This window comes from Solea senegalensis, linkage group LG19, assembly GCF_019176455.1.
Source record: "Solea senegalensis isolate Sse05_10M linkage group LG19, IFAPA_SoseM_1, whole genome shotgun sequence".
In the NCBI taxonomy this organism is placed as follows: Eukaryota; Metazoa; Chordata; class Actinopteri; order Pleuronectiformes; family Soleidae; genus Solea; species Solea senegalensis.
In genome coordinates this window covers 20,873,085-20,885,235 of record NC_058038.1, presented here as the reverse complement: position 1 = coordinate 20,885,235, position 12,151 = coordinate 20,873,085, and the positions used below count along the sequence as shown (strand labels likewise).

The 12,151-nt window shown below is 44.9% G+C and overlaps 3 protein-coding genes across 3 annotated transcripts; 2 read left to right on the top strand and 1 right to left on the bottom strand.

Annotated features, from left to right (window-relative positions):
* The first annotated feature begins 1,268 nt into the window (after positions 1–1,268).
* On the top strand, positions 1,269–3,479 carry LOC122784821 (heat shock 70 kDa protein 1). The gene has a single exon (XM_044050183.1). The coding sequence runs from the start codon at positions 1,478–1,480 to the stop codon at positions 3,395–3,397; it is 1,920 nt and encodes a 639-aa protein (XP_043906118.1). The 5' UTR covers positions 1,269–1,477; the 3' UTR covers positions 3,398–3,479.
* Positions 3,480–5,546: 2,067 nt separating this feature from the next.
* On the top strand, positions 5,547–7,753 carry LOC122785314 (heat shock 70 kDa protein 1-like). The gene has a single exon (XM_044051055.1). It carries the CDS (start codon positions 5,756–5,758, stop codon positions 7,673–7,675), a length of 1,920 nt encoding a protein of 639 aa, XP_043906990.1. The 5' UTR covers positions 5,547–5,755; the 3' UTR covers positions 7,676–7,753.
* Positions 7,754–7,875: 122 nt separating this feature from the next.
* Positions 7,876–11,145, bottom strand: tlcd3ba (TLC domain containing 3Ba). The gene is made up of 6 exons (XM_044051168.1): positions 10,990–11,145; positions 10,504–10,587; positions 9,277–9,478; positions 9,087–9,182; positions 8,808–8,917; positions 7,876–8,618 (listed from the first exon to the last, which is right to left on the bottom strand). The coding sequence occupies exons 1-6, from the start codon at positions 11,112–11,114 to the stop codon at positions 8,426–8,428; spliced, it is 810 nt and encodes a 269-aa protein (XP_043907103.1). The 5' UTR covers positions 11,115–11,145; the 3' UTR covers positions 7,876–8,425.
* Between the last annotated feature and the right edge of the window lie 1,006 nt (positions 11,146–12,151).

Genomic DNA, 12,151 nt, shown 5'->3' with positions numbered 1-12,151 from the left:
ATAAATCTCAGAATTGTGACTTCAAAGTCAGTATTCTGAGATTAAAGTCAGAATTTTGAGATTAAAGTTAGAATTCTGAGATTAAAGTTAGAATTCAGGCTGAATTCAGGCTGCTTAATTTTTTTAAAGTTTGTTTTCATTTTTTTTTTTTACTTGTGGCCCTGATCCTCATACTGTCATAGTAATTAGTTGTTACATTATGACCAAATGTGTCCTTTTCACAAATTGTCTGGAGAGTTTGCTGCATTTAAAGGTTTTGGAAACTTTTTTGGAAATTTTTGATTTATTCAGCTCGACGACCCAAGAGAAAACGCGATACACGAAACAGAAATGACGCTCTCACATTCTGCCAACATTGAATTATTACAGCCTGGAATATGTCAATGAGAGGGGGAATTGTGACAGTGCCATCTAGTGGAAATAACATGTTTTTTGTCCTCATGCCAAATTTGGCCAAAAACTATGCCATCTGGTGGAGAGTAGTAAAAATGATCAATTCTAATGCAAAAGCCCAGATGCCTGTATTATGCTTTAATGGATAAAATAAGTGAGATCAAACATTGCAGTTTCAATGGGGCATTTATTGTACGTAATGGTCTGAGTGTAACACTCGTTTGTGCACAGTGTATTTTAGAAATAGCAAGATCAAATAAAAATACACAATCTGGCCATAATTCATGCGGGAATATTGATGAACACATGAACACAGGCAAAATGTGTGGAAAAAATGCGGCACAAGCATCCCCAACAGTTCATTTTAATTTAATATTTTGGAATATTTACATTGTTGGGAGTTTTGAAGGTTATTTGTTTATAACAGACCAATTTTTCTTTAAAGTGAGAGGGTGAATACGTGAATGTAAAGAAACTATGAATGACTGGCAAAGTAGAGAAGCTTCTGGGTTTTCCTCCAAGTTTCCAGAAAGTTCCGGCACAGACCGGAAACTGACGCTTCGCGAGGTTTGTCAGACTGCAGTCACTATGAACCAAAAACCGAAAGTGATGTGGTTTTCAAAATAAGATAGACGCAGTTTGTTTTCGGTTGTGAGTGAGTCAAAGAAATCGGGTTATGTTTTACTTTGAAGTAGCAAACAGGAAGTGGAACCTACCACAGATGCAATCTTGACGGTGCCGGATGAGAACCGTGTAGAAGCATCCAGATCGCCTCCTCGCCGATATAAAGAGGCAGGAGCAATGAGAGCAGAGGAGAAGAAGAAGAAAAAGAAGAAGAAGAAAAAGACAAAGAAGAAGAAAGAAAAAGACAAAGACAAAGAAGAAAAAGACAAAGAAGAAGAAGAAGAAGATAAAGAAGACAAAGAAGACACCCCCACTGAACTGTGAGTACACAGTTGACACTTATTCCAGGTTTCATATCTTCACTGACACACATTGATGGTTTAAACTCTGTTCATGTTTAGAAAAGTGCCGTCTCCTAAAAGTTGCTTTGATGTTTCACAGGTGACCGTCTCCAGTGACAATGTCTGCAGCTAAAGGCGTCGCCATCGGCATCGACCTGGGCACCACCTACTCCTGTGTGGGGGTTTTCCAGCATGGAAAAGTAGAGATCATTGCCAACGACCAGGGCAACAGGACCACCCCCAGCTATGTGGCCTTCACTGATATGGAGAGGCTGATTGGGGACGCAGCCAAGAACCAGGTGGCTCTGAACCCCAGTAACACTGTGTTTGACGCAAAGAGACTGATTGGAAGAAAGTTTGAGGACGCAGTGGTGCAGGCTGACATGAAGCACTGGCCTTTCAAGGTGGTTTCTGATGGAGGGAAGCCCAAAATCCAGGTGGAGTACAAAGGGGAGGACAAAGCTTTTTATCCTGAGGAGATCTCCTCCATGGTCCTCGCGAAAATGAAGGAGGTCGCCGAGTCGTACCTCGGCCACAAGGTGTCCAGCGCCGTCGTCACCGTCCCGGCGTACTTCAACGACTCCCAGCGACAGGCGACTAAAGATGCAGGCATCATCGCAGGACTGAACGTCCTGAGAGTCGTCAACGAGCCTACGGCAGCTGCCATCGCGTATGGTCTGGACAAAGGCAAGACTGGAGAACGTAACGTCCTGATCTTTGACCTGGGTGGTGGCACCTTTGACGTGTCTGTCCTGGCAATTGATAGCGGCATCTTTGAGGTCAAGGCCACGGCTGGAGACACTCACCTGGGGGGAGAAGACTTTGACAATCGTATGGTCAACCACTTTGTGGAGGAGTTCAAGAGGAAACACAGGAAGGACATCAGCCAGAACAAGAGAGCTCTGAGGAGGCTGCATACAGCTTGTGAAAGAGCTAAGAGGACCTTGTCCTCCAGCTCCCAGGCCAGCATTGAGATTGATTCACTGTTTGAAGGTGTCGACTTCTACACCTCCATCACCAGAGCTCGTTTTGAGGAGCTGTGTGCCGACCTGTTCAGGGGAACGCTGGAGCCGGTGGAGAAGGCCCTGAGGGACGCCAAAATGGACAAAGCACAGATTCACGACATCGTCCTGGTGGGAGGTTCCACCCGAATCCCCAGAATCCAAAAACTGTTGCAGGATTTCTTCAACGGCAAGGAACTGAACAAGAGCATCAACCCAGACGAGGCGGTGGCTTACGGTGCTGCCATCCAGGCTGCTGTTCTCACAGGTGATACCTCAGACAACGTTCAGGACCTGCTGCTGCTGGACGTGGCGCCGCTGTCCCTGGGAATCGAGACAGCCGGAGGAGTCATGACACCTCTGATTAAACGCAACACCACAATCCCCACTAAATGTGCCCAGGTCTTCACAACCTACTCAGACAACCAGCCCGCAGTCCTCATCCAGGTGTACGAAGGAGAAAGAGCCATGACCAAGGACAACAACCTGCTGGGCAAGTTTGAGCTCACAGGAATCCCACCTGCTCCACGAGGGATCCCACAGATCGAGGTCACCTTTGACGTCGACTCCAACGGCATTTTGAACGTGTCGGCTGTGGACAAAAGCACCGGCAAAGAGAACAAGATCACCATCACCAACGACAAGGGCCGACTGAGTGGAGAAGACATCGAGAGGATGGTGCAGGACGCTGAAAAATACAAAGCGGAGGACGAGCTCCAGAGAGACAAGATCTCCGCTAAGAACTCCCTGGAGTCCTACGTCTTCAGCATGAAGAGCAGCATGCAGGACGAGAGAGTGAAGGCTAAAATTAGTGAGGAGGACCAGAAGAAGGTGACTGAGAAGTGTGATGAGGTCATCGCCTGGCTGGAGAACAACCAGCTGGCTGAGAAAGACGAGTTCCAACACAAGCAGAAGGAGCTAGAGAAGGTGTGTCAGGCCATCATCACTAACATGTACCAGGGAGGACAGCCTGCAGGGGGCTGCAGAGAGCAGGCACGAGGCGGCTTCCAGGGGCCCACTGTTGAGGAGGTGGACTAAAACGGCCCCGGAATGTCAACTGTTGCTTTACTGTAAATATTATTCCATCTTCATCATCATCACTGCTGTGCTTTTTAATGTTTCTTTGTCTTTAGTGAATAAATGTCTTTTTACATATGATGTAGAAATGTTGAAAAATCCTGTGAATGTAAATACATTTTTGTTACAATCATTCTGGAAATTAAATAAAGGAGAAAATGGAATCAAATGTTCTGGTTGTTTTTGTTTTAGATGGCGTAGATGTCGTAGGCAAAGTAAGGCGTGGCCAACAGTACGTAAGCGTCAGTCAGCCAATGTCTAAGCAGGGAACATGATGATGTCATCAATCAATTCGCCAGTTAAACCGTCAATACTGAATCAATCAATCGGTCGGTCGGTCAGATTCATTTCAACTGAGAAACAACAGAAATTCAAGAAGGAAAAGATTATCTGTTTTTATTAGGTACACGTGACATCATCACACACACGACAAGGTTGTTGTTATTTTGATATCCTTATTTCGTAAAAGATGTATTTTTATATTTATAATATATATATAATATTTATAATATTAATATAGATATATATAATATTTATCAAACTAATTATATGTATATTATATTTATATTCATCTTTATCTCGCAGCGGGATGATCGTTTTCCTCAAATCTTTTTCTCGATTGTTGTTGTTGTTGCTAAATATGAATGTTGCTGTGTCTCGCCTGCCTGAACCCTGTTCTTCTCGTACTGGCTGCTGCTCCTCCTCCTCTTCTCACGATAGTTGGGGGGTGTTAATTCGGCAAATTAAATACCTTTATTCAGAATCAGAATCCAAAAACCTCATGAATTCTGACTATAAATCTCAGAATTGTGACTTCAAAGTCAGTATTCTGAGATTAAAGTCAGAATTTTGAGATTAAAGTCAGAATTTTGAGATTAAAGTTAGAATTCTGAGATTAAAGTTAGAATTCAGGCTGAATTCAGGCTGCTTAATTTTTTTAAAGTTTGTTTTCATTTTTTTTTTTTTACTTGTGGCCCTGATCCTCATACTTTCATAGTAATTAGTTGTTACATTATGACCAAATGTGTCCTTTTCACAAATTGTCTGGAGAGTTTGCTGCATTTAAAGGTTTTGGAAACTTTTTTGGAAATGTTTGATTTATTCAGCTCGACGACCCAAGAGAAAACGCGATACACGAAACAGAAATGACGCTCTCACATTCTGCCAACATTGAATTATTACAGCCTGGAATATGTCAATGAGAGGGGGAATTGTGACAGTGCCATCTAGTGGAAATAACATGTTTTTTGTCCTCATGCCAAATTTGGCCAAAAACTATGCCATCTGGTGGAGAGTAGTAAAAATGATCAATTCTAATGCAAAAGCCCAGATGCCTGTATTATGCTTTAATGGATAAAATAAGTGAGATCAAACATTGCAGTTTCAATGGGACATTTATTGTACGTAATGGTCTGAGTGTAACACTCGTTTGTGCACAGTGTATTTTAGAAATAGCAAGATCAAATAAAAATACACAATCTGGCCATAATTCATGCGGGAATATTGATGAACACATGAACACAGGCAAAATGTGTGGAAAAAATGCGGCACAAGCATCCCCAACAGTTCATTTTAATTTAATATTTTGGAATATTTACATTGTTGGGAGTTTTGAAGGTTATTTGTTTATAACAGACCAATTTTTCCTAGGAGGTTTCTTTAAAGTGAGAGGGTGAATACGTGAATGTAAAGAAACTATGAATGACTGGCAAAGTTGAGAAGCTTCTGGGTTTTCCTCCAAGTTTCCAGAAAGTTCCGGCACAGACCGGAAACTGACGCTTCGCGAGGTTTGTCAGACTGCAGTCACTATGAACCAAAAACCGAAAGTGATGTGGTTTTCAAAATAAGATAGACGCAGTTTGTTTTCGGTTGTGAGTGCGTCAAAGAAATCGGGTTATGTTTTACTTTGAAGTAGCAAACAGGAAGTGGAACCTACCACAGATGCAATCTTGACGGTGCCGGATGAGAACCGTGTAGAAGCATCCAGATCGCCTCCTCGCCGATATAAAGAGGCAGGAGCAATGAGAGCAGAGGAGAAGAAGAAGAAAAAGAAGAAGAAGAAAAAGACAAAGAAGAAAAAGACAAAGAAGAAGAAAGAAAAAGACAAAGACAAAGAAGAAAAAGACAAAGAAGAAGAAGAAGAAGATAAAGAAGACAAAGAAGACACCCCCACTGAACTGTGAGTACACAGTTGACACTTATTCCAGGTTTCATATCTTCACTGACACACATTGATGGTTTAAACTCTGTTCATGTTTAGAAAAGTGCCGTCTCCTAAAAGTTGCTTTGATGTTTCACAGGTGACCGTCTCCAGTGACAATGTCTGCAGCTAAAGGCGTCGCCATCGGCATCGACCTGGGCACCACCTACTCCTGTGTGGGGGTTTTCCAGCATGGAAAAGTAGAGATCATTGCCAACGACCAGGGCAACAGGACCACCCCCAGCTATGTGGCCTTCACTGATATGGAGAGGCTGATTGGGGACGCAGCCAAGAACCAGGTGGCTCTGAACCCCAGTAACACTGTGTTTGACGCAAAGAGACTGATTGGAAGAAAGTTTGAGGACGCAGTGGTGCAGGCTGACATGAAGCACTGGCCTTTCAAGGTGGTTTCTGATGGAGGGAAGCCCAAAATCCAGGTGGAGTACAAAGGGGAGGACAAAGCTTTTTATCCTGAGGAGATCTCCTCCATGGTCCTCGCGAAAATGAAGGAGGTCGCCGAGTCGTACCTCGGCCACAAGGTGTCCAGCGCCGTCGTCACCGTCCCGGCGTACTTCAACGACTCCCAGCGACAGGCGACTAAAGATGCAGGCATCATCGCAGGACTGAACGTCCTGAGAGTCGTCAACGAGCCTACGGCAGCTGCCATCGCGTATGGTCTGGACAAAGGCAAGACTGGAGAACGTAACGTCCTGATCTTTGACCTGGGTGGTGGCACCTTTGACGTGTCTGTCCTGGCAATTGATAGCGGCATCTTTGAGGTCAAGGCCACGGCTGGAGACACTCACCTGGGGGGAGAAGACTTTGACAATCGTATGGTCAACCACTTTGTGGAGGAGTTCAAGAGGAAACACAGGAAGGACATCAGCCAGAACAAGAGAGCTCTGAGGAGGCTGCATACAGCTTGTGAAAGAGCTAAGAGGACCTTGTCCTCCAGCTCCCAGGCCAGCATTGAGATTGATTCACTGTTTGAAGGTGTCGACTTCTACACCTCCATCACCAGAGCTCGTTTTGAGGAGCTGTGTGCCGACCTGTTCAGGGGAACGCTGGAGCCGGTGGAGAAGGCCCTGAGGGACGCCAAAATGGACAAAGCACAGATTCACGACATCGTCCTGGTGGGAGGTTCCACCCGAATCCCCAGAATCCAAAAACTGTTGCAGGATTTCTTCAACGGCAAGGAACTGAACAAGAGCATCAACCCAGACGAGGCGGTGGCTTACGGTGCTGCCATCCAGGCTGCTGTTCTCACAGGTGATACCTCAGACAACGTTCAGGACCTGCTGCTGCTGGACGTGGCGCCGCTGTCCCTGGGAATCGAGACAGCCGGAGGAGTCATGACACCTCTGATTAAACGCAACACCACAATCCCCACTAAATGTGCCCAGGTCTTCACAACCTACTCAGACAACCAGCCCGCAGTCCTCATCCAGGTGTACGAAGGAGAAAGAGCCATGACCAAGGACAACAACCTGCTGGGCAAGTTTGAGCTCACAGGAATCCCACCTGCTCCACGAGGGATCCCACAGATCGAGGTCACCTTTGACGTCGACTCCAACGGCATTTTGAACGTGTCGGCTGTGGACAAAAGCACCGGCAAAGAGAACAAGATCACCATCACCAACGACAAGGGCCGACTGAGTGGAGAAGACATCGAGAGGATGGTGCAGGACGCTGAAAAATACAAAGCGGAGGACGAGCTCCAGAGAGACAAGATCTCCGCTAAGAACTCCCTGGAGTCCTACGCCTTCAGCATGAAGAGCAGCATGCAGGACGAGAGAGTGAAGGCTAAAATTAGTGAGGAGGACCAGAAGAAGGTGACTGAGAAGTGTGATGAGGTCATCGCCTGGCTGGAGAACAACCAGCTGGCTGAGAAAGACGAGTTCCAACACAAGCAGAAGGAGCTAGAGAAGGTGTGTCAGGCCATCATCACTAACATGTACCAGGGAGGACAGCCTGCAGGGGGCTGCAGAGAGCAGGCACGAGGCGGCTTCCAGGGGCCCACTGTTGAGGAGGTGCACTAAAACGGCCCCGGAATGTCAACTGTTTCTTTACTGTAAATATTATTCCATCTTCATCATCACTGCTGTGCTTTTTAATGTTTCTTTGTTTTTAGTGAATAAATGTCTTTTTACATATGATGTAGAAATGTTGAAAAATCCTGTGAATGTAAATACATTTTTGTTACAATCATTCTGGAAATTAAATAAAGGAGAAAATGGAATCAAATGTTCTGGTTGTTTTTGTTTTAGATGACACTTACAATTTCTCTACATACAGTAACGTTTTTATCAGTGAAAATAACTTTACAGTTTACCACTGTTTTGAATTAACTGCTGCAGTTCCTCCTTGTGGTCACAGGAGGGCAGTGAAAACTCGGCTTCATTATCATCTCCACTGAAGACGGGAAACACAAATTATTTTAACATGAGTATAAATGGGAGCGCCCCCTTCTGTCTGGTGGTGGAATTACTAAACACAACACTTTTAAAAACCAGCTGAAACAAATGCCATCATCAGTGGTGTAAATCTGATAGATTCTCGAAATCCTGGACTGCTGTTCTTCTTGGTGCCTGTAGGTGGTGGGGGGGCGGAGCACGGACATTCCATGTGATGAAGGGGCGGAGCACAGACACATCATGTGATGAAGGGGAAACATTTCTGCCTCCAGTTCTCAAGTCGTCACATTTCCATCAGTTTTATTCACCAAAACCTGAGGAGTCCTTAATCCACGTTGTTCTTTGTTGGTGTCGACACAGCGATGACCTCTGACCTCATGACCCGCCTTCATTGAGCTTCACAGCAGCCCTGTGCGGTGGTGTGTTTGAGTGTTTAGTGAAGAGGCGCAGCGCCCCCTTGAGGATCAGGGTGAACCAGTAGAGCTGCAGGGGCCACAGCAGAGCCACGCCCATGTTACACTGCCACGGCGCCACAAGGGGCACTGTGTACAGCGGCATGGAGGCGTGTCTGATGAACAGGGAGGGGAAACGCCAAAAGACAAAAAAACAAAGTCACAACACAATCTCTTCACCAGAAACACGACACGTGACGTGTGACATGTGACATAGGTTAAGGTTAGTCATTAACTGGTTATAGTTAAGGTTAGTGATGAGGCGTGTGTGTGTGTGTGTGTGTGTGTGTGTGTGTGTTTGTTACCTGCTGTAAGTGTAGTAGAGATAAGGGAAGAGAACAACTCTGCAGCAGAAGAAGGTGACCATCATCAAGACTCCATTGATTTTATGCAGCAGCGTCTCCTGCTTCTTATACTGACACAACACACATTACACACACGCACACACACTCAGATAAAACAAACATCTGAGAAGAGTTTTTGCTGAAATCAAACAATCCTTCTAGAGCGTGCGCAGGTGTGTGTGTGTGTGTGTGTGTGTGTGTGTGTGCAGCGTGTGTGTGCGTGTGTGTGTGCGTGTGTACCTGGATCAGGACTTTCCCCAGACAGACGAAAGGCGTACTGAGCTCAGCGAGGAACAAAACACCCTGGAAGTAATCACCTTTACCCTGCCGCCACAGCTGAGACACACACACACACACACACATTTTTACAAAAAAACAAAAGTCTGTGTGTGTGTGTGTGTGTGTGTGTGTGTGTGTGTGTGTGTGTTACCAGTGATGCTGGGGAGCAGAAGGTCACCATGAACACGTGGTGAAGAACCATGAGAACTTCTCTGCGCAGGAAACTGACCACTGTCCCCGCCTCCTCGTGCCCTTTGACCTGAAGCTTGTGGCGGTGACACAGGAACATGGCGTAGATGTCGTAGGCAAAGTAAGGCGTGGCCAACAGTACGTAAGCGTCAGTCAGCCAATGTCTAAGCAGGGAACATGATGATGTCGTCAATCAATTCGCCAGTTAAACCGTCAATACTGAATCAATCAATCAATCAATCAATCAATCAATCAATCGGTCGGTCAGATTCATTTCAACTGAGAAACAACAGAAATTCAAGAAGGAAAAGATTATTATTAGGTTTTTACGCGACAGGGTTGTTGTTATTTTAATATCCTTGTTTCGTAAAAAGATGTATTTATAATATATATATAATATTTATAATATTAATATAGATATATATATAATATTTATCAAACTAATTATATGTATATTATATTTATAATATTAATTATATATATAATATTTGTAATATTAATTATATATAATCTTTATCCTACTAATTATATATAATATTTATAATATTAATACAGATATGTATATATAATATTTATCATACTAATTATATTTATAATATGAATGATGTATATTATATTTATAATATAATTTCCTGTCTTCTTGTTGTTGGAGAATCTGACGTCATGTGACCTCACAAACCCGCTGACTCCGCCCTGTGAGGGTTTATTTCATTAACAAATCAAACGTCTGCTTTGACTGGCAAATGACTGTAGCACCCAACACCACTCCTCCCCAACTTTTAGTTTCCCAGCATGCTCGGCGAGGCGTGTCTGCTGTGTATGTGTGTGCGTGCGTGCGTGCATGCGTGCATGCGTGTGTGTGTGTGTGTGTGTGTGTGTGTGTTCTCAGGAGCTGGTTAGTGATGGTTAGTTAGTGATGTTTCCTCTGCAGCATCAGCTGACTCAGCTTATATGAAAAATAAAAACATTATTAAACACGACTGTTGTGGAGTGAAGAGCTGCAGCTCCCCCTTGTGGCCTGGTGGACTTTCATTTCGCTCACGATCAACTCACGATGTCTCGTCCCAAAGACACAGATTCTTATTAGAACTATAAATGTTTATAAATGATACTGTGACGGCAATTTGACGAGAGAAAAGACAAAGATTTGTGAGGTGTTGTGAAATATAAATAAGGTTCATGTCCTCACCTGTCGTCCATGACGTCGGTGCAGGACGAGACGATGATGAGTCCAGCAGAGGCGGCCATGACGGCCTGGACAGACGACACCAGTCTGAAACACACGTCACATTTCCTCACGTTTGTTTATTGTTCACTTGTACAAACAAATGAAAATAATTTCACCTACATTTTACACACTGGACCTTTAACAACCCTCAGTTTAAGTCTACGATCATGTCTGTAACTCACACACACACACACACACACACACGAGCTGTTGATCCACCATCACTAAGTTCACATGTCTTATTTTAATGAATTCAGCATTTAAAATATTTCATTTAGACTCAGTGACACAAAGTGACCACACGAGGCAGCAGAGGACCAGCAGCTCCTGTGTCCCCGCAGCTAAATTCACTGGTTTACTTTCTGAGGTTTGGTGCGGGAGAGTGAGTGGTCTGTTAGTGGCTGAAGTCTGGTTTTTTTTCTTGTGTGTGTGTGTGTGTGTACTTGCCGTGCAGACAGGACAGTGGTGTCCCCGTCACTCCATCCCATCATGTGTCTCAGGGACAATTTAAAAACCAGGAAGAGTCCGGGAAAGAAGACGGAGCCGACAGTGAAGAGGACGAGAGCCATCATGGCTCCTGAGTTCACCTGTGTGTGTGTGTGTGTGTGTGAGTGAGTGGATTTACACACACACACACACACACACACACGCACACGGTGGATCAGCTGCAGCATTAAATTAGACCAGCTCAGGAGGAGGATTAGGAGGGCGGGGCCTCCTGCTGCCACCTGTCAGAGGGGGAGGGGTGTGAGCAGGTTGTGGACATGTGACAGAGTTGTGCTGTGAGACGTGTTTGTGTCACTGACGTCGTTGTAAACAAAGGTTTTTAAATCATTTCATTAAATCACACTTTTTATTTTATTTTCAGCAGCTACGTCACATGATCACGTCCTTGTCTCACTGTGAAACCACTCACTCTCCCACACCAAAGTCCAGAGAGAAAACCAGGGATATTAGTTTAGAGCTGAAACAGTTACTCGATTAATTGATGACTAAATTAATCGTCAACTATTTTGATAATTGATTCATCGGTTTGAAGCTTTTTTTTCATGATTAAAACAAGATTTCTGTCATTTTTCAGCTTCTTAAATATGAGAATACGTGAATATTTGACCCAGTTCTTGATCAACAACAAGTCCATTGACACCTCGGAACAGAAAGGCGGGGCACACTAGTGTCTAAGAGGACCCAGGGAGATCTAGCAGTCCTGTGGTTCATCACCTCCCCCAGAAGGTGCAGCTGCTCCTCCAGAACTACTTTGGGCACTTCAAGATGCGCCTCACCTCGAGAGACTTCATTATCAACTGACAGAGACTGGAGGTCGGAATCGTGACCGGATGCACGGTCTCTGTGATTCTGCTCGCAGCGGCGATGAACCTCGTCATCAAGTCAGCGGAGAAGCCCAGACTGACAGGTGGCATCTAACAGGTCCAGTCAGGGCCGACAAGCACAGCGAGGTCGGTCCCGGAAGGTAGATGGATATTGGAAGGTTTGGTAAGACACCAAAGTCACAGAGAAGCTGGTACAGAGCCGACCTGACTGACAAAGCAAGCGTGACGGAGATGCTCAACCGAGCAGAAGAATCCCTGGAGAGGAGTGGCCTGCCCGG

What these genes read in the sequence shown, in the direction of transcription:
- tlcd3ba (XM_044051168.1), bottom strand. Translation starts at nt 11,114, where the DNA reads ATGATGGCTCTCGTCCTCTTCACTGTCGGCTCCGTCTTCTTTCCCGGA. An exon ending in ACCACTGTCCTGTCTGCACG is followed by an intron (nt 10,588 to 10,989) that starts GCAAGTACACAC and finishes CGTGTGTTTCAG; the next exon opens with ACTGGTGTCGTCTGTCCAGG. An exon ending in TCTGCTCCCCAGCATCACTG is followed by an intron (nt 9,183 to 9,276) that starts GTAACACACACA and finishes TGTGTGTCTCAG; the next exon opens with CTGTGGCGGCAGGGTAAAGG.
- LOC122784821 (XM_044050183.1), top strand. Translation starts at nt 1,478, where the DNA reads ATGTCTGCAGCTAAAGGCGTCGCCATCGGCATCGACCTGGGCACCACC.
- LOC122785314 (XM_044051055.1), top strand. Translation starts at nt 5,756, where the DNA reads ATGTCTGCAGCTAAAGGCGTCGCCATCGGCATCGACCTGGGCACCACC.